Source organism: Suricata suricatta, chromosome 11 (genome assembly GCF_006229205.1).
Source record: "Suricata suricatta isolate VVHF042 chromosome 11, meerkat_22Aug2017_6uvM2_HiC, whole genome shotgun sequence".
Taxonomy (NCBI): Eukaryota; Metazoa; Chordata; class Mammalia; order Carnivora; family Herpestidae; genus Suricata; species Suricata suricatta.
The window spans coordinates 34,236,794-34,258,505 of NC_043710.1; the positions used below are offsets into that span (position 1 = coordinate 34,236,794).

At 36.7% G+C, this 21,712-nt stretch overlaps 1 protein-coding gene across 3 annotated transcripts in view; it reads right to left on the bottom strand.

Moving 5' to 3' along the window:
• Positions 1-21,712, bottom strand: part of LUZP2 (leucine zipper protein 2) — a 454,470-nt gene that overhangs the window by 61,725 nt on the left and 371,033 nt on the right. For all 3 annotated transcript variants that reach the window (XM_029915060.1, XM_029915061.1, XM_029915062.1), the window contains exons 8-9: positions 12,625-12,699; positions 1,809-1,976 (exon numbers count right to left, since the gene is read on the bottom strand). In XM_029915060.1, coding sequence (XP_029770920.1) covers positions 1,809-1,976; positions 12,625-12,699 — 243 coding nt within the window. The remainder of the gene's footprint in view (positions 1-1,808; positions 1,977-12,624; positions 12,700-21,712) is intronic.

Genomic DNA, 21,712 nt, shown 5'->3' on the forward strand with positions numbered 1-21,712 from the left:
TGGAAATACATATTTTAATTGATATTTGACAGAGAAACATGAGATTATACAGACTAAATCTGTGCAGTCCATACATTGATGACCGCTTTTTAGCTGTTTAAATTTTTTTCTCTTGTTTTTGACTCTAAAAATAATATTTCTCTAATCAGCCATTTGTCCACACCTCTTTTAATCCAAATGTAAGGAAAAATATGAAGCAGTAAAAAAAAAAAAAAAAATAGCCCCAAATGTACTGCATCATTGTGTAATTGCATCAGTGGCTCTCAGGTGTTTCTGGACTTTTAATGTTTATTTACTTATTTTGAGAGAGAGAAAGAGAGAGCATGTACACATGTGCACGAGCAGGGGAGGGGCAGAGAGAGAGGTAGAGAGAGAATCCCAAGCAAATTTCGTGCTGTCAGCGCAGAGCCCTAGGTGGGCTCCATCCCAGTAACTGTGAGGCTGTGACCTGAGCCCAAACCAAGAGTCAGATGCTTACCCTACTGAGCCACCAGGCGCCCCCAGGGCACTCATTGTAACAGCCGTGGTCCTAAGGCAGGTGGTAAGAGAGCCAGCACTTTCAAATACACTGCCTGAAACTAAACTTTCTGTAATAACTATTTCAGATTGTCAGGATTTATTTAAACGTAGAGCCTGTGAAGTGGAGGTTCTGACAACTGAAACAGAAAGCAACAAACGCCCCTCCCCCGTCTGAAGCAGGGTGGGGGTGCGGAGTCAGAGGAAGCTCTGCTTAACTCAGTTGTTCTCAAAATCGTCTGGGGAGCTTTTAGAAGCTACTGATGAGTAGAGCCCAACCAGAAATAATTTAATAGGTTTGGGGTGAGTGTCAAGGGTCTGAGTTTTCTTACAAGTATCCCAAGTAAGTCTCATCTGCAGGAAGTGTTGAAAACTATGGACTTAATTTTTAAAGAAAGCATCCACTTTTGGAAGGATAACTGATACGCCCTAGAAGAAAGTATTTTCCATATTAAGCCTCTGGTGTATATAATAGGGAATATTTTCTTTGGGTGGCTCAGTGGGTTAAGCATCCAACTTTTGTAAAATTATTTTTTATTGCTTATTTAATTTTGTGAGAAAGAGACAGAGTGTGATAAGGCAAGGGGAAGAGAGAAAAACACAGAATCTGAAGCAGCTCCAGGCTCTGAACGGTCAGCATAGAGCCCATTGCAGGGATCGAACTCACAGACTGTGAGATCATAACCTAGTCTAAGTCAGAAGCTCAACTGACTGAGCCATCCAGGCACCCCAAGTATCTGACTCTTGATTTTAGCTCAGGTCATCTCATGGTTTGTGGGATTGAGTCCCATCTCAGGACTCTCTTTGGGATTCCCCCTTTCTCTCTCTCTCTGTCCCTCCCTTGCTCATGTTCTCTCTTTCTCAAAATAAATAAACTTAAAAAAAGGTATTTTAAATATAAAATAATAATTATCAACATTAAGATATTAAATAACATAAAATTAAATTTTATACCAAGTATTATATTATCTTATTGATTAAAATTATTATAAATAAAATAATATTGTTATAATAGTATTTTTAAATAATTTTAGATTTTAGAATAATAATGACAATTATTTTACAGTTATGTAATCTTGCCTAAAAACCAGCTGGCTCTCTAGAAAAAAATGTTGTCTTCCAATGTTCTCCAAGTGACCACATAGACTTTCCAAAGGGTTACTATCTTCTACTTACTTCCTAATCTCAATGAATTTGTTACCTTACTTGGATCCACTCTGCTGATCACATAGAATCAAGTACAAAGATGGTGTATTACTCAATTATACTTCCAAAGCATGACTACAGTGTACCTTGATTTTGGGCCTTGCATCAGGAACCATCCTGCCAATTGTCCAGGGCGGAACTGACATCTGAGTTGGATTGGTCCTGGCTAGACTCAAAGGGGGAGGTGGTTGATTACGGAACACAGTCGACAGGCAGAGATGGACGGTCTCTTTCATTGCTTTCAGCTGTGAATCCTATGGACAGAATGAGAGATGACAGTGGTTACATGTGGTTCTGGGGGTCCCTGATCTGATTTGATTTGACTCTCCCAGTCCTCCTAGCCGACACTCAGTCCCCACACAAATACATACCAGTTTTCAACTGTAATTGCCTAACTTCTAAATTCCACTATGATGTGCTGTTTAATGCACATGCAGTCTGTTTTTAAAAGCTACTGTGTCTCATGATATATTTTGAACACTAAATTTAGAGACATGTTCCTTGAATGGATATGATTTTAATCGTCATACTTTGCTAGCAAGGCAATGTACTCAAGGGTCACCTTCAAGTAGAAAATGTCCTTAGGAACTTGCCATCTTTCTATTATTATTAATCTCTTTGACTAAAAAGTATTCACAGGGGCAATGTAGGCCCCTGTGTTTCTCAGATTAGCCTGTAGCACCACTCAATTTCTCCACATATTAGAGAAAATAAATTTTGTTTCTAATAAAACTCTTATTTCCTATGGGCCTTGTTAAGTGGTAAGGGTTAATCTGATGTGATTGTAAATTATAAAACTTACACTTTCTTATATTTGCATAGGATATCACAGTATTTCAAGCTCTTTCACATGCAAGAAATAATTTTATGTTTTCTAACAACTGTGAAACTGGAATCATTATTACTATTTTAATTTAAAGAAATGAAAGTTCAAGGTTTTCAGACTTTTTTTCCTGGTTTACATCATAAGGCAGACTGAACTAATGTAGACAACCATCTGTAACTCCCATCTTTCCACCAGATTCCACTGCTAAAAATATTTTTAGATGGTGACAGAATAAAAAAAAGTAATAATATAAAGCTGAGTACAAATCACAGAGAGATCCCCCAGTGCCAAAATGGAGACATGCAACTTTTAGGAACCTTATGGCAACTCAGGGATAATTTTGGCGATGGATGTAGGCCCAAATAAGAATATGCTACATAATCATCTATTTCAAGACATGAGATGTGGTGTTTGGGGCAAGAGAGATGAAGAGATTAGTTACTGGGGCCAAGATCCCTGGGCTGGCACATGTGGAATGTGCACATGCAGTGCATGCATGGATCAATGGAATGGTGACCTCTACTGTCTTCCAGGTAAGGTAGTACACCTCTCAAAAATCACTGTCTTTTAGACACTATGCCAGAATGCACCTTCATATAATGTCTGCTCCTCTTTCTTGATCTATGACTTAGATCCTTCCCAAGGTCCACCTCTGAGCTTTTTCCACTCTTAAGTGGCACATGGCAAGATTTTTTTTTAAGATGAGAAAGAATGTCTTGCTAGAACAGTAGTTTAAGATATCTATTTGGTCATAGCAAGAGATTAAAAAAACAAAACAAGGGGCGCCTGGGTGGCTCAGTCAGTTAATTGTCCAACTTCAACTCAAATCATGATCTCATGGTTTTTGAGTTCGAGCCCCACGTCAAGCTCTGTGCTGACAGCTCGGAGCCTGTAGCCTGCTTAGGATTCTGTGTCTCCCTCTCTCTCCACCCCTCCCCGCTTGCACTCTGACTCTCCCTCAAAAATAAACAGTGAAAACAAATTTGAAACAACAACCACAAAGCAACTGGAAATATATATGAAATAGAACCAACAAGTATTTGCTTCTCATTAATATTGCCCTGACAAGTTTTTAGACAACATAAAAATCTGGTAAGAACTAGGATGGAGGAGTGTTGTTAAGTAGACAGGACATGGCTATGCTGAATGGTGACCTTTTACTCAAAACAGTCCATTTTATCTGCTTGCCTGGGCCCCTAAATTCTTTAAAAAAAAACTTTTTTTAACATGTATCTAGTTTTGAAAGGCAGAGGGGAGGACCAGAGAGAGAGAGGGAGACACAGAATCCAAAAGAGGCTCCAGGTTCTGAGCTGTCAGCACAGAGCCCGATGTGGGGCTTGAACTTGTGATCCATGAGATCATGACCTGAGCCGTAGTTGGATGCTTAATCAACTGAGCCACCCGGGTGCCCTTGAGCCCCTAAATTCTTGTCCTTCCTCCACCCCATTACTTTCTATCCTTTCCCTTTTCTATTCTATCATATATATTTGTTTTCTTCATATAATTATCTCTAGTTTTTAACTCATATGTCTATCTATCTATCTATCTATCTATCTATCTATCTATCTATCTATCTATATATGCATAGTTGCCAATGTTGTTCAAAACTGTGTATTTAGCACTTAACACGATCTTTGACACATTAGAAGGGGCTTGCCTTGCCAGAAAATGTTTTGAATAAATGACTTAAACACTTAGGTGAAAATGTTGATTCTCTATGTCAAGGAAGGAAAGTGACGAGCTACATCGAAAAGAAATGAAATAATAGTTCATATTTCTCTCCCTATTGGTGCTCTGTTATAATCTCAGCTGCCTCTTTTCTTCCCTCACTCTGGAATGGAAGATCATGGCATTGTGTGTTGTGTCAGGAGTGAAACATTCCAGCCAGCACTGAACAATTTAAATATGTTTTTGGTCTCACATATTATCATGAGACCATGGAAATAGAGCTAATATGGCAGAGTTGGCAGGTTTGGGCCCAGACTCAAAGTTAATGTGCTTCTGAAATGTAAACTTCCAATCACCTCAGATCATGCAGGAAGGAATGATGGTTACTTTATTCACCACATTCATATCTTGGCCCCTCTAAACCTACGTATATAAAAGTTGGATCTATAACAGGCCTAAGGTATACATTGCCATAGTGGACAAATTTCTGAGTAATGGCTGAACTTGGATGCTGAGATTATATAATAAACTCCATCAAGTTAATAGCTTAGAACACTGATTTTCAGTTAAACATTCTTTGGGCCAGATAAATTTGTCAATAGAACAATACAGGGAAGTGTGGGCATATGTGTTATATTTTTAATGATCTGAACTTGGTGCAATCATCTTATCTGCTTGCATAGGTTTCCTGACACTACAGAATCAACATCACATAGACGTAACCTCCAACTCATCACCTTTCATGGTCATGGTAGTAGCACTATCTTTGCTCTTCTGCTTCATTCAATTCTCAACCTCTTGCCACCTCATTTTCTTTCTTTTTTGGACCACAAGAACTTGACCTCCTACCTTAGATTCTGTCTCTGCTTCTTGATTCCACTGGAGATTGTTCCTGCCAGACAGGAACACAGTTTGCTGTGAGCCACCCTGTCCTCATTTGGTCAGCTTTCAACCACAAAAACATCTTCCGAGTTAGTTCCTCTGACTTAAGAGAGGCTGTTAAAGATACTACTCAGGTTTGGTTTGACCCAGTTCCATAAGAAGGACTCAGAAAACAATTTTACACCACAACATCATTATATTTTCATTTATGCTGCTGGCTGCAGCCTGTTTTGAAATTGCAGGCTACTGTTCATTTTGAAGTTCACCTTAACAGTATGTCCCTAATGAAATACAATGTAAAGCATATAAAGTGTATTTTGCCCAAGATCTTACAACCTATTCCTTCCTAGGGTCAGTCTTGTTTTTGCCCTGCTTTTATTCTCATTGCACCAAACCTCTCTTCCCACTTTGCTTTGCCACATGGTAGTAAAAGGCAAAATTTTTAGAAAAATATGATTACCACAATGCCTTTTATTTATAGCTATCAAATATTTCAAACAATTTTGTATCCTAGAGCCTTTACACTTGCTGTTTCCTGTGCCTACACAACCCCTTTTCCAAATATCTATGAGAAAACTTCCTCTTAACATTCCCCTCTCAGTTCACGTCTTACCTTCTTGGAGATACAGTCCCTGATTAGCCTTTCAAGGAACACTCCCTCCTTAAAGTCTCCATCACGTTTCTTACGTTAAGTCCTACGTAGTCTTGTTATCATTGCAGACGGCCTTATTGTTTCATTTTATCTATTTCCATTATAATATAATTTCTTTGAAGCCAGTACAGCATCCCACTTTCTGACTCAACAAATGTTTGCTCAATGAATAAAGAAGGCAAACCCTCCAGAGGACACAGGCTGATGCTGTTTTACATAAGAAAATAATGAAACATTTCTCATTTTAGCCTATATATTGTATAAAGAATTATTTTGGACATTAAAATACCAGTGCTTGTGCTATATATATAGTATGCACAGCTGATGAGAAACTATTGTACATATATGATCTTAACATGGTGAGGGATTTAGAAGGTCATTTCTTGTGTGTCTGTATGAGGACTCTTCTCAGAAAAATGTACTTTTTTTCTGGGAACAAGATATACCTTGCAAAGACAACTGTGCTTCTAATTTCTCACTTCCTGATAGACAAAAATTCACAAGGTATTATTCAGCCTCTCTTAGTTCGTTTACATGAAGGTGTGAAGTCCTCAGAGAGATCTGGGTGCAATATAGACTGCTGGCTTCGGAAAGCCTACGGAGGCTGTGAATCCGAAAGCTAAGTTTTATTTCTTCCATGAAATGAGCTCTATGAGTCCTGTAAGGCCATTTTGACATTTTTTGATTCTCTGACCTACATAGTCTCTATGTCCCTTGTGTGGAGGATACATAGCTTGTTCATTAATTTATGAAGTTATATCTTTATTAATCTAGTTACTCAATAACGACTCCTCCTATGTGTCAGACACATATGGTAAGATGAGTTCTTGTTCTTTTCCTACTTAGTCCTGGGAGTCTATGGAGACTGCCTAATGTGTGTCATCTTTGCTATGGATGTCATAAAGCTTGCTTTCCTGGGCAAAATTTTGGGAGGGTCTGACACAAGAGAAATTTTTTTTGTCTATTGTGAAAATTTGAGAGATGGAGTTCCACACCATAAAGCTGTTTTTACACGCCAGTAGCTGAGGCTAAGTATAATTCATAAGATATTGCCAAATAAATAATTGATTGTTTGCCAAACCAAGGTTGATTCTTAGATCTGTAGATTATTATTGTGTATACTGGGATAGTAAACTGAAACTTTGTTCATTAAACGTGTCATGAGAACCAAGTGTGAAGCTGTTTTCATAATATTTATGAGGTATTTAAGGTTATTTGAAGCCCAGACATAATATTCTTGGGAAGTAGGCATCTGAAGAGAATAAAAAAAAAGTCTCATATAAAGCTGATGGAGAGAGGTGAGAGCAATTTCATTAAACTGTACGTTTTATCCATTTTGAAGTGAGCTAGCATTTATGACTGCAGTTTATGAGCCTCATACATATGGTACAAGAGATTTGTTGAAACCGACCTCCAGTAATATGAAATGCACTTCTAGTTTGCTGTAGCCAAAAGAGTGACAAGATCCTGAAGGTTAAAGAGAGAAACTGTCACCATGGAGAGGCAGTGTCTATGATCTCATTCACTCATATTAATAATTACTATGCTCACTGAAGGTTTTCCATGTGCCAAGAGTTCTCAGTATTTTGTTGTTGTTGTTGTTGTTGTTGGATACATACAGATTTTTCACTACCTTTATAAAGTAAGTTTTATTTTTATTCTATTTCTTAGCAAAGCATAAAGAGTTTGAGGAATTTGAACATGATCATTCAGTGGAACACTTATAACTGGAACACAAGCAGACTGATTCTGGAGACCTTTATATAAATGCTGTAACATTAAGCCTCTCCTGCTGAATCCAGACTGTGGCATTCGTGTGGGCTAGGCACACCTAAGTGAGGAATGGATAGAGATGGGGTAGAGAAAATCATAGAACAGGCAAGACAAAGGTAGAAAAAGAAAACACATGCAAAAACTATGTTAACCTGACATTCTGTGACTAAGACCAAATTATAATTTGTCCAAGAAGTATTATGTGACCACACCAGTTTATGCAACTCACAAATACTTAAAATATATTCATTCTTTGTGCTTTTGAGACCACTTGGCTCCACAAACAATGATTTCCTAATTTTTGGTGCCCAGTGAAATGTGAGAGGTGTGGAACCCCAGACCAGTTATCATACACATTTTCAGTTTCCCATAGATCCTGCTACATGGTTGTCATTGGAAAGTCACAAGAATGCCATATTTATCTAGCCATTTCAAACATAAGTGGATTATTTGAAGTCAAATCAGGGAAAATATTTAATGTAAGGGAGAACATTTCAACAGATAGAATTGATAAAAACTCAGAGGAGGTGGAACTGCCTCAGGGTCACAGAATTCCAGGACATAAAGCATGTTTTAAAGATTGTGGCAGGGACTTCCAGAGAAAGGATTAAAAAAATTTACAAAAAGAAAGATAGTTTAGCTGAATTTTAGTATATGTATTCTGATTTTCTGATTCTCCCAACTGTATAAATACCTTTCTTCCCTTTTTAAAATGTAATATTTTAAAGCATGAGTTGAAATAATCAAGATACATTAACATAAATTAGTATAAGCTTCTTTTTTTGTAAATTAAAGAAAATCTCATAAAGCAGGAAAGTTGGTAAGATGAATTATACTTGACCTCACTTAGGACACAGCATATAGGCTTCCTTAAAACTACTAAATATTATTTTAAATACTTGGGAAAATACAAAATAAGACAATTACAAAGGAATGGGGTTGTTACAATATCTAGTTGTTCCTTCAAAAGCTTCATTTGTCCCAAAGATCTAAACCTTAAGAAGGAAGATCATTAGAAATCACACTATGTCCTTTAGTTACTACAATACTTTCTGGAAATCCTGTTTGAAAAGTGAGCTATGGAGTGGGTTTTGGCCATATGTGGTAAGTCTACGTGAGACCCAAGTACCTGGAAAATAGAATTTTAGCCTGATCCTTCACATCTACTGCCTAGCAAGGAGATATCATAAGAACTCCAAAATGTATCCACCTGGAATATTCCATCTCCTCTATCATGTATCAAAACACCCATTGTTAACTTTATGGCTAGGAGGCAACCTCTTCTCCCTACAAAACTGCTAAATATGTACAGTGTATTATTGCAAAACAAGTCCATGACCATCTTACTTGATTATTTTTTAAAATGAAATGGTTGCTATGCTGTGATCTCCAAAATGGAAAGTTCCTAACAGGAGATAGCAGACTTTGTTTATTTTTTAATGTAATTTATTTTGAAAAATACAGGGGCATATAGAGAACAACAGATCAAATACCAAGTAAATATCAATCTGAATTAAATGTTTAAAAGCATGTTTATTATATATATTTGTCACATATGATATTTATCATACTTTTATAAAATGCATATGATAATATGCATATACATATTGGTAATATGCACATACACATGTAGTATATGTATCTAATGTATATATACTATGCATATACCATATGATACATATGTATAATGTATAAAATATACATATGTGTGTATTGAATTAAAGACTATCTGTTTTTATATAATTATCTGAGAATGTATACAATTATTAGTAGGAGTATTTTAAGGTATCTTTTTTAAAAATTTTTTTAATGTTTTATTTATGTTTAATACAGAGAGAGACAGAGCATGAGAGGGGGAGGGGCAGAGAGAGAAGGAGACACAGAACTGGAAGCCGTCTCTGAGCTAGCTGTCAGCACAGAGCCTGACACTGGGCTCTAACCCACGAACGTGAGATCTGACCTGAGCCGAAGCCGGAGGCTTAACGCACTGAGCCACCCAGGCGCCCCTAAGGTATCTTTAATGTTATTTCACTCCATCTTTCCTCAAGGCAGTTGGGTCCTTGAATTTGATATGTGTTTTCTACTTCATCTATCTATATGATATACAATCAAAATAAAATACAATTTGTATATTTTAACAATTGTTAAATACTATATATATAATTCTGAATATTTTTACTCAACAGTATATTATAGACATATCAATATTGATATAAATGTCTTTATAGTTATTCATTAAGATTACTATTTGAACATATAAGTATGGAAAATATATAAAATGTATATACTAATTTTAACAGTAAATATTTAAATTATTTCAGTGTGCTTTTAATACAAACATTGTTGCATTTAATGTCCTTATGCATGTTTCCAAGCACATAGGGATAGTGCAAATTCCAGGATACATACATTTAAACTGATTTAATAATTATACTCCCACTACTACTGTATCAGAATTTGGTATCATCTGATGGTGTTGAGATGACATCTCATTGTTTTTATTCACATTTTAACTTTTCTGAAGTACCTTTTGCTAATAAACTGCTGTGGAATATAGCAGATAATGATAAAGTGCATGGGTCTTAAGTGTACTTTAAAAAATTTACATGCAATTTAAAGGAATATTGCTGTGTCTATATCGATTTAAGATTGTAACACTGTAAGGACGCAGGTCTGAATCAAACTGACTCCATGACAGGCCTCACGTTTTCCCTCTGACCTTGGAGGCCTAGGTGTCGGTTTCTCAGAATCATTGGACAATAAAAGGGCACACATTGCCCAAGGCAGGAGGGATCACCCTTGTAACACCCAATCAGGAAAGGCCAGTCAACACCCTTAACATTTCTAAAGGCAGGCCTAGAGATAGAAGCTATAGATAATCACTTATTGCTTAAGGCTAGGTACACCCTATGTGAGGGTCCTGGGTCCTGGGTCCTGGGTCCACTCTGTAATTGGTTAATACTCTAAATATTTTGATTGGGTCCTGCCAAAAGTAACAAACACTCTGGACAACGTGTATGGTTAAAGTTACTGTCAATGATGTCATGTGATAATGATTGGGTCATTGTACCTGTGTCACAATTTCCTGTAACTCCCCCTTCCCAAACCCATAAAGGACCTACCCCACCTTTGTTCAGGGTTCTCAGCACAGATCCGCTGCGCTGGTGAAGTCTGTGAGCCCGAGCCCGTAATAATAATAAATGCCCTTTGCTTTTGCATGCATGACTTAGTCTCCCCGGCAGGTCTCTGGTTTTTGGGGATGATATTGAAATCTGGGCATAACAATACTTGTCTCTCAGACAGATCTATAATTTTCCATGTGAGGAGAACTTTTAGTCATTATCCCTACAAATATTGCTTCTGTTTGTCATTCCTTCTGGGACAACAGTTATAAATATAAAAAAAATTAAATTGATATATATTTCTCATTCTCTGTTTTACTTTCCATTTCTCTGTACTTTCTCCATATTAGTATAGGTATTTGATATTAATTTTCCTTACATTTTACTTGTTTTCGGTTCTATTATGTCCAATCATCTGATCTTCTACTGAACAGCATTAAAGTCTTAATTACATGTATTATATTGTTCAAATTCTAGAATATCTACTCAATTTTTTTATAGATTCTAGTTTAGTGAAATATTTTATCTTTTTTTCTGTTTTGCTTACTTTCCACTATTGTGGCACACACATCATCTTTGTAAAATTTTTGTTTTCTCATTTCAGTCTCTGGATCAGTTTCAGTTATGCTTTTATTGTTTTCTTTTTGTATACTGATCAGATTGTATTCTTTCTCCACATGTCTAGAGATGCTTTCATTACATGTCAAATGTTGTGTATAAATGAACTGAAAATTCTCCAGATGATATCTTCCACAAGAAAGTATCTACCTTTCCAATGTTAGACAGAATGATGGCTGATAACTCCAATCCAATCAAGAATTGACCACAGGGGGATATGTTGAAGGCTTGGTAAAGTGTAGATTACTCCTGGATAGCCCTGTTACTTTAGCACAGACTTTCCATGCTTTTGATTGAGAATAATGTGGTGTTTGCCTCCTTAAGTCTGAAATACTATGATTGATTTCTCAGATTCAGAGTTTCATATATGAATGTGTGCTAGATATATGTTCCAAATATTATAGAAAATTAGATTGGGTGTTTGATAAATGGGTGTGAGTAGACAAAGAGATTATTTAAAACCACTCTACTCTTTTGTTCTGAGTGAATTATTGGAAAAAGAAATATTTACGTACTATAATTTCAGAAACTTGAATTAAAAGTGAAAAAAAGAGGCATTAAGAAAAATTTTCCAGAAACCATAATTCTGAATTATATAATCAATTTCTTCCTCTATATTTCCCTCTCCATATGCCAATTGCCTATTTTCTATGTATTTCTCATATGAAGAGCACTGAAAGGCAAAGGTAGGCATCAAATGGGAGTTGTGGTTTATCCTAAGCATATGTAACTAACACAATGAAAGAGTAATAAAACCAAAATGAAATAGATAGGGTAAAAAGGGGTGAAGAAAATCGTTAGGGATTAGAGATGATGGTAGCACAACTTTGTGAACTTTAAAGATGTGACTTCCAATAGCATATGAATTACACTTAAGAAAAGCCAACATAAAGATGGACAGTCACCCACTCTTGCATTATCTTTATATGAACACGTTTGGTTAGGACAGCTACCTTCCTGTTTCATGACTCTACCTCCAGAACTCTGATTTAAAATTTCCCAGATAAACAGTGTCCATGACTACTTCCATTTGTTTCACAAGTCAGTCATCCAGAGTTAATACATGGCATCTTTGTTGGTGCTTTCACGCATGTTTATTCATGGTATCATAGAACAAATGTACCAGTAAGGTGGAAAATGAAGCCACGAACTCACAAGGCTGAACCTTGAGTCAATTTACTGTAGCAGCAAAAACAAGGAAAGAATTGGGTTCCAAAAGGAATATCAAGGACTCATGAATTCTATAACCATCTTCCAAGCACGGCATCTCGAAGTACAATAATAAATCAAGTGAAGCAATGGTTATACCCTAAATTTGCTGCTAAAACTGGATTTGTAATGATTCAAGGATGTAAACTTACCCGGTCAAGAGCTGCTTTCTCCAGCTCAATTTTGGCCACAGCTAATTTTCGTTCCAGATCAGTAAGTTGTTGGGCCTGTAAAGGGAAAGAAAAGCAAATCTTTTAAAGTAAATTTTATAATGTCCCTTTTTAAGCATCTTTCATTCATTGCAAAGAAAAAATACCTTGTGAAATCTATTTATTTATTGTTATTATTTATTTTAATGTTTTATCTATTTTTGAGAGAGACAGAGACAGAAAATGAGGGGCAGAGAGAGAGGGAGACTCAGAATCTGAAGCAGGCTCCAGGCTTTGAGCTCTCAACACAGAGACCTATGCTGGGCTAGAACCCATGAACTGCGAGATCATGATCTGAGCTGAAGATAGATGCTTAACTGACTGAGCCATCCAGGCACCCTTTGTGAAATCTATTTAGAATTCAGGTTAAAAGTTCTGTATTATATTTGGTTAAGCTTCTGAAAATGGTGTGCTATGGATTAGTATGCACTGTATTCTTCACTAGGCCAAAACATCTAGTTGTGAAGTTCCAACCCAAGTCCCTGAAAATACTTTGACATAAACCAGTTATGTTTCTATTTGTTGTGGACTGAATTTTATTTCCCTAAAATTCGTATGTTGAGGCTTTAACCACCTCCTCCCACCATGTGTTTGGATTTGAAGACAGGCCCTTTAGAGAGGTAAATAAGGTAAGATAAGGTCATAAAGGTGTGATCCCAATCCCACACGACTGGTGTGCTGATAAGAAGAGACACCAGAGACCTCTCTCTCTCCATGTTCACATGAAGGTCATGTGAAGACACAGTCAGCACTCTCTGGAGACAGAGAGAGCCTTCACAAGAAAACACGTCTGCCAGCACCTTAATCTCAAATTTCTTGCCTTCAGAATGGTGAGAAAATAAGTTTCTGTTGCTTAAGCCACCCAGTCTGTGGCTTATGTTATGACAGTCTTTTGTTATGACAGCCTGAGCAGACTAACATAACAGCATTCATTCTTTTTACTTCAACAAACATCTCTATCCCACCATATCCAAGTGCCTTTGCAAATATGGTAACTGTTCTGTTAAAAGAAAAGAGCAACAGACTCAGATTTGGAAGATGTACATTAAAATCCTGTCTCCACCAATTCCTATCTACACACTACAGCTATATTTACAGGACAACGCTCAGCAGGTTCACAAATGACCTATAGGGGAACCTGTCTCCTCTCATGGCTCAGAACCTCTCTCTACCTCTGGGCTTTCCTGTCTCCTGTGTTTAAACAGTAAAAAGGAATCTAAAGCTGGAAGGAATGGAGGATGTTTCTGATGTTCCTTTTGGGGATAAGGATAGAATTTACCAGGAAAAGTTTACAGCACAAGGCTTATCACTTAACAGGTACCTAATCCATGAACATAAAATAGATCACATGTGCTCTCATAAATGTATATATGTAACGCTTAAAATAGAATTCTGAATTTAAAAAAAGGAGAGAGTGAGCTGATGAAAACAATGGACTTCCAATATGAAGATATTCATAAGTGGGAGAAATCCAACAAGCTCTGAGCCCTAGACCCCCACCCACACTTGCCTTGGCCCTATTTGCTATCTATCATTCCTTTTTCCCACTGCCCAACTCCACATTAGTTGGACCTCGGAAACGCAGGCCTCAGACTCACATTCCTGACCCTGGGCTCAGGTCACCCTACCCACTCCACATCGTTGCTGCCCTGGGGCCATTGACCTTCCTCAACCATTGAGCAACTCAAGACTCACATTGTGATGGTCTCTGGCTACCTTGCCTAAGCCACTTCTGTCCATAGGAAGCCTCAATGGAAGGAAGGAGAAGAGGTCTCTTTTGTCTATCCCTGGGTCCTCAGCCAAGGATAGGATAGTGACAATGGAGAGGGGCAGTGGGTGGGGCAATAGTCAACCCACATGCTTACTAGTTACGGGCTAGGTCCTTGGAAGTTGGGGGAAGGGAGTGAGCACATCAACATCTGGTCACCAGCTAGAAGGAACCTCTGTGCTGCCCCACATGTTCCACCCAACCCCCACCTAGGTTCTCACACTATTTTATTTCTCAAAATCCTCTTTGCTGAGCAGTTACTCTCCCCAAGATGCTGTCATCAGTTACCTGCAGACCCAGACTAGGTCTGCACAGGCACAGGCCCATTTCCCTCCTTGTAAGGGTTTCAGCCCAAATCTCATCATCCACACTAGAGGACTCCTACTAAAGAATGACCCAGAGTGTGAAGTAATATAGCAATCCAGAAGCATGTATTAGGGTGGATAGAATGAATTCCAACAGAAATAGCAAATATGCCTTTGAAAACTATATTGCCAGAAATTCCCATGATTTCAAGTATTTTCCTCTCCTAAGAACCCACTCAATCTGTAAAATCTAGCCAAGGATGTACTTGGTAGTTGGTAAAAGGATAATAAGAGGGTTGATATTTTTAATGTATGATTCTATATATCTATTAGTATATAAGAAACACATACTACCTGGTCAGCAGCACTAACCTAAAAGCTGTGGATAATAGTCAAGAGATAACACAGACAACCCTACCATCACCACCATCATCCCTACATTCCACTTTACCATAGAGTTAGGAAACAGAAAAATAAACAGTTACTACCTGCTTCTACTCACCCTCAAAAAAAAGTGAAGCTGTAATACCAAAATTATCTTTGGCCATCAGATTCTTTGATGGAATGTCTGCTCATTTCAACATTAATGAGTTGAGAATGATACTGACAGGTAATTGAATGACTAATATACGTACATGGGCCAAGTTTAGACCTCAGATAATACAGGAACATAGATTTGCATAGTATCTGAAAAAGTGCTATTAAAAGTTTTAACATATCAAAGTTATAAAGTTTCATTATGTCTTTGATGTTGATTCCTTTCCTCCCACTAGACTTTGGAGGAAACCAGCTCATACCCTTTCTCAGCCATAAATTTTAGGAGATTCTATCTCAACACTCAGTTCCAGTGATGAAGATTAATTTCTTAAAACAATTCCTCTATCTCAACTTTGTAGTCAAGTGATTGTGATTGGGTTTAGGCATCTAAGTAACAGCATGTCAAAGACAAGAAGACATACACTGGTGGCTTCCAGAATGAAACTGGTCTCTCTTCTTCATCTGAGTGAATAAATAGTATATGTATATATATTTTTTTCTTTTCCTTGGTAGTACTGTATAAGGATGTTTAAATCTAAGTTCTAATATTATTACATAGAATACATTATTCTAAATAATAATAGCCTCATCTCTACAATAAAAGAGAACATCATGAGGCTAAAACTGTCCTAGAGAAGAAAGGAGAGCATAGAAAATGGCAAGTAAATGTATTACAAGATCTGGTGACTGAAAATGTCTCAACCAAATCACACCTGAAATCAAGTGAACTTTGCATTTTCATTAATGTGAGTAAATAAGATTTGTTTTTCATTAATTCTTGTTAGATATTTATATTTTTTGTTATTTAAAAACAATAGATTCCAATCTTCTGCTTACAGCAACTGGTCTAGTCCTTCTCCATAAACGACTAATTATGTCAGGCTGTGAACCAGGAAATATGGAAATCTCACTAGGTGAGAACTGTCACTATACCAGGTTTTTCCTGAGGGTAATTTCCTGAACTAACTTCCAGGGCTATGGCCCAAGCAGGTCACTATAGTTGCACTGAGCTGTGGAGGCAGAGATCGGAGTTTGGGGCAGATTCAGTGGCTATGGTATACGAGGAAGAGGAGCAGAGAAAGAGGGAGGCAAGCAAAGGCAGGACTTCCAAAACACAGTTTGTGGGGATGTTCCTGCAAATCCTTGGCTGAGAATTGGGCTGCACAAACACAGGACAATATATTACACAAGGCTAATCACAAATAACTGTTATATGGCTGAGAGCAGAACAAATTCCACATCAGAGGCTGAGTACTGCAGAAGGATGTTAGCATTCTAGACCCATGCATAAGCCTTACTCACACCATAGGAAACAAAGGAACAGCCTTTAGATTGACAGCCATGAATGAGAACAGTGGTTGGCAAATTACAAACCAAAGGCCAAATTTGGCCCACTGCTTGTTTTTGTAAATAAAATTTTATTGGAACACAGGAACCTTTATTTATTTATGTACCGTGTAGTTACTATTGTGAAACCATGGTAGAATTGAATACCTGCAATAGAGACCATATAGATTTATTATGTGATCAATTACAGAAAACATCTGCTGAGTCTGACTCTAATATAAAATCTACTTCACGTCTACCTTAAATAGATCTACATCAAAGCCTAGATAATATTCTGGGAGGTAAAGGTGGGGACATATTTTTGGAGGTTTAGCTCAGTCAAGTGAGAAGAACTTAGATATTATCTAGGATATTTACATATATGCACTTACAAAGTATAAAGCCAACTCTACATCAAGGTGATACCTGTATTTTAACTGCATTATCAGACAAAAATTAACAATCTTAAAAAGCATATAAAATCCAGAATCTCTTGAATTTATAAATGACAATGTCCAGCACAGAATAAAATCCTACCAGGTACTCAGAAAAATGAAATATATGACCTAAAGTTAAACAAGAGAAAAGATAATGGGAGCCAATGAGTCTGAGGAGATAGCTGAAGAAATGAAGCTCTCAGCAGAAAACCACCCCTTTCAAGTTTATTTTTATGCCAGATGAATTTTATAGAATATGCACTACATCATTCATTTTACTAAAAATAACCTTTTAAGCATACAATGGAACTTGTATTATGTATGTAGAATTGGAACAAAAGAAAAATGGAGAAAAAAATATAGGCCAGGAGGGAGAATGGGTTTCCACCCATCCACTATTTACCGTTAGAGATTAGGTAGTAGTCATGGGCAAATCATCTTTAAAGCCCAAACATCTCCTTATAGACTTTTGTTCTTTCTATTAGCCTTGGGAATCATGACAGTACTTTCTAGCTACTTTTCCAGTACTCCATTTAGCTTTTCAGTTCTTAACTAATAAGTTTTAGACCCTGAACCACACATGTGGAAAGTGTAAAACATTCTGTAAAACGTCTAGTTTTATTTACTCAAAATAAAAAAATTTCATTTTATACTATCACTAAAAATAAAAACTTTTGCATTAATGAAAGGTGGATATGAGATAATTCCTTTTATAATGTTCACTGGGAAGTTTCTGTGATTTATATAAATCTGGATTGAATACACTGCTTTGAAATATGATCTAGAAATATCTCATTTTTTCTTTACTGTAAAAACCTTTTTTAAATTACTATGAATCTATTTTATATTTGTATATCATAAATTTTCTTCCAGGAGGAATGATTACAGATCATAATATAATATGTAATTATTCATTTGAAAGAGCTTGAGAAAAAAGGCAGGTTGTCTAGCCTATGCCTTTTTTAAGCAGGTATCATTAGTTCAATATATACTATCTTAAAATCCTGGATGAGGAGTGGTCCTTCAAACATAAATATCTTGCTGATTAATCTTAGAAATTAATAGCTACTTTAAATTGTGAGTTTAAATAAACAATGAGATACCACCTCACACCTATTACAGTGGCTAAAATTAATAACTCAGGAAACAAGAGATGATGGTGAGGATGCACAGAAAGTGCATAGAAGATTGCACTGCTTGTGGGAATGCAAACTGGTGAAGTCACTCTGAAAAACAGTATGGAGGTTCCTCAAATTTTAAAAATAAAACTACTCTTATTACTCTACAATTGTACTACTGGGTATTTATCCAAAGGAGCCCAAAATGCTGATTCAAAGGTATACATGTGCTCCAATGTTTATAGCAGCACTATCAACAATAGCCAGATTATGGAAAGAGCCCAAAGGTCCATCTACTGATGAATACATGAAGATGATGTGGTGTATATATATATATACACACACACACACCATGAAATACTACTCAGTGATGATGAAGCATGAAATCTCACCATCTGCAACAATGTGGATGGAACTAGAGGTCATTATGCTAAGTAAAATAATTTAGTCAGAGAAAGACAAATATACTATGATTTCATTCATATGTGGAATTTAAGAAACACAACAAATGAACACAGGGGAAGGGACGGAAAATAAGATAAAAACACAGAGGCAAGCAAATCATAAAGGACTCTTAAACACAGAGACCACACTGAAGGTTGCTGGAGGGGACGTAGGAGGGGGGTGGGTTAAATGAATGATGGGCATTAAGGAGGGCATTTTTGGGGATGAGCACTGGGTATCAGATGTAAGAGATGAATTGCTGGGTTCTAATCCTGAAACCAAGACTACATTGTATGTTAATTCACTTGAATTTAAATAAATAGATAAATAAATAAATAAATATATAAATAAGTAAAATAATTTTTCAAAATAAAAAATAGTGTAAATATGAATTACTCTCTGAAAAAAGACTACATATATACATACATACATACATACTTTGAGAATATAAATAAAGTATAAAATATTTTCTGTTTCTGTATTATTCATGGGTATTTTTTGCATTTACATATATTCTTTTCTCTAATATGGATCTATACTTTTGCTTCATTCTCTTTGATAATACATAATAATAAACCCCATTTAATAATGATAATACCGTTTTATAATTACCATGGTGTGGCAGGCACATGTCTGTTCCCATATATTACCTCCCAAATTTTATCATTAATCCTAAGAAGTAGATAGTATTATCATCTTTGACTACTTTGGAAAAAGGATCAGAGAGAATAAACACAGAACTAGAAGTTTTGGTACCAAATCTGCCTGACTCTTAACATACTACACTAAGTACTTCAACAATAATGATTTTAAAGCTAAATTGAACAACACAGGTCCTGGGAATACCTACAAAGTAGACAATTTCATTCATGGCTCAGTTTCATCTGCTTTACATCACATTGCTTCTTAAACATTTCTGTATTCATCATTAGAACTATCAATGTGTCTTCCATATAGTCAGATGACAAATTATATTGGTGTCCTATTTGAAATCACAGGCACTTTAACTTCACTGGTGGAATTACAAGGGTTTTACTAGGCTCTCAGAAAAGGGAGAGATATTTTGACCTAAGAGTATTATCTAATGTGTCAATGGCATTCTTTACAGTTTACTGAATAAGGCAGATTTCTTACACACCTCAGGGTCTTCACATATACCTGTCCTTTCTGCTTAGAATCATGGAAAATTCTCTGTTACCCTGTTTTCCCTGATCAATTCCTACTCATCCTTTTTAGATCTCAGTTGAAATGCTGATTCTCATAGCGATCCATTTCTGAACGGCAAATATATCATCATTCTTGCTATATTCTCTTGTAACGAATTATATTTTTTCTATTACTTTTTACCAGTTGTGGCGTTTGAAATAGAAAATGATTGGTATGACATGGACACAACCCAATAAAATCTGACTCTGCCCTGAATGCTGGAACAAGGTTCTCAGAGTTCTCTGCTTGACAGGTGTCAAGTAGTCCAGCAGTCCCTAAGCAGCAGCACTTTGGCAGCTCCTAAGCAGACTTGCCATATCCCCTTCAATTCAGCCAGGAAGGAGACATGAGCCCAAATGAATCTGGACAGTATATTGCTTACACTGAAAACATAAGGAAGATCAGCATGGTGTTGGCGCTCCATGTCTCTAGTATCACTGGAAGACATCAAACCAGGGTGCCATATCCAAGGGAACATATGTCACTCTGCTATTGTGGATCCAACTCCAAACTACAGCAAAGCCATTTAGAACCCACAGCTATACTCAAAGGAGGAACAGAAGTGTAACGTGGAAAGTCCCATGCCTTACTGACAGTAGGAAAGCAAATAGGAAATTGCTACATAGCAACCTCCTACAAGATAGGGAGGCAGATGAGAAACAGCCCTGTAACATCACCAAATATAGCTATCTTTATATGTTCCATGGAAGATCATAGGACATTCCCCCAAGACTTGACTTAAACCCCATGCCAGCCTTGCCTATGTGATCTAAGTGGAGATGTACATGCTTATCAGGGCAGAGCCATTGGGCTATAACAAATGTTAGTCATTTATGATGAATATCAGCTAGGAGAAATGTTAGGGGAGATGAAGGGTTCAAGAAGGGCCAGGATGAAGGGGGTAATAGTTATGTACCAGTTGGTGCAGAAGTAGTTTAATATTTGGACAATTTGCAGGTCTATATTAATGTATACTGGTGAAATCAATCCCTACTTATTACAGTTGTCATTTATCCATTTTTCTGTTTGTTAATGTCTCATTCCCTCACTAGCAACAGGCTCACAACTCAACTTGCTTCTGTTTTGCTAACTCTTGAATCAATAATTCTTAGATTAGTGATGGGTACTTAAGAGATGCTTAATAAGTATTAGATGAATGAATGAGCAAATGAGTAAATTTGAAGTTGACACCACACAGTGTACTAAGACAGATTTATCTTCCTCCAGAGAACTTAATTTGTTTTGTCCTCATTTGTATTTGTAGAACCCCAGTGTTTATAAGAACTCTGTACTTAGTTGGACATTTTGAAAATAACATTTTGAATCCTTACTTTTCCAGGCCACAGAATGCTTTTCTGAGAGTCTTTTCAGTCCATCATGTAAATCTCTTTGCTGGCAGTTAATTGGCATGGTTGCACTTCCTTCAACAGGCACAGGAAGTGATAGTTTAACATTACTGACAAAAGCGGTGAACAGACAGCAGATAAGATCTGGCATAAAATTTTGTAGATGTCAGGATTAAGTCAGTGGTAAATATTTTGAATAGGTGTATTTTTTTCTATGTGAATCTGCCTAAATGTTACATTCCCCTCTATTTGTGCAAATCCTCCTGCCACTCGAAGGCTGGATGAAGCCAATCACTTTAATTTTGTTACTGCCAAAGTATAGCAGCTGCTCTGGATGCTTATTCCAAACATCCTTTCAAAATTTTCATTTCACTAAGTGAATTTTGTTGAAAGCAGCAGGTACTGAAACATCTACATACCAGCTTGTCAAATTCCCCACTACTCTACCTCTGTATTTTTTCCCCTTTAAATTCATTTTAAAGCTAAAATTTTAGTAGAGACTTTTAATATATTTCCATGACCTATTTCCCACCAGACTTACTTT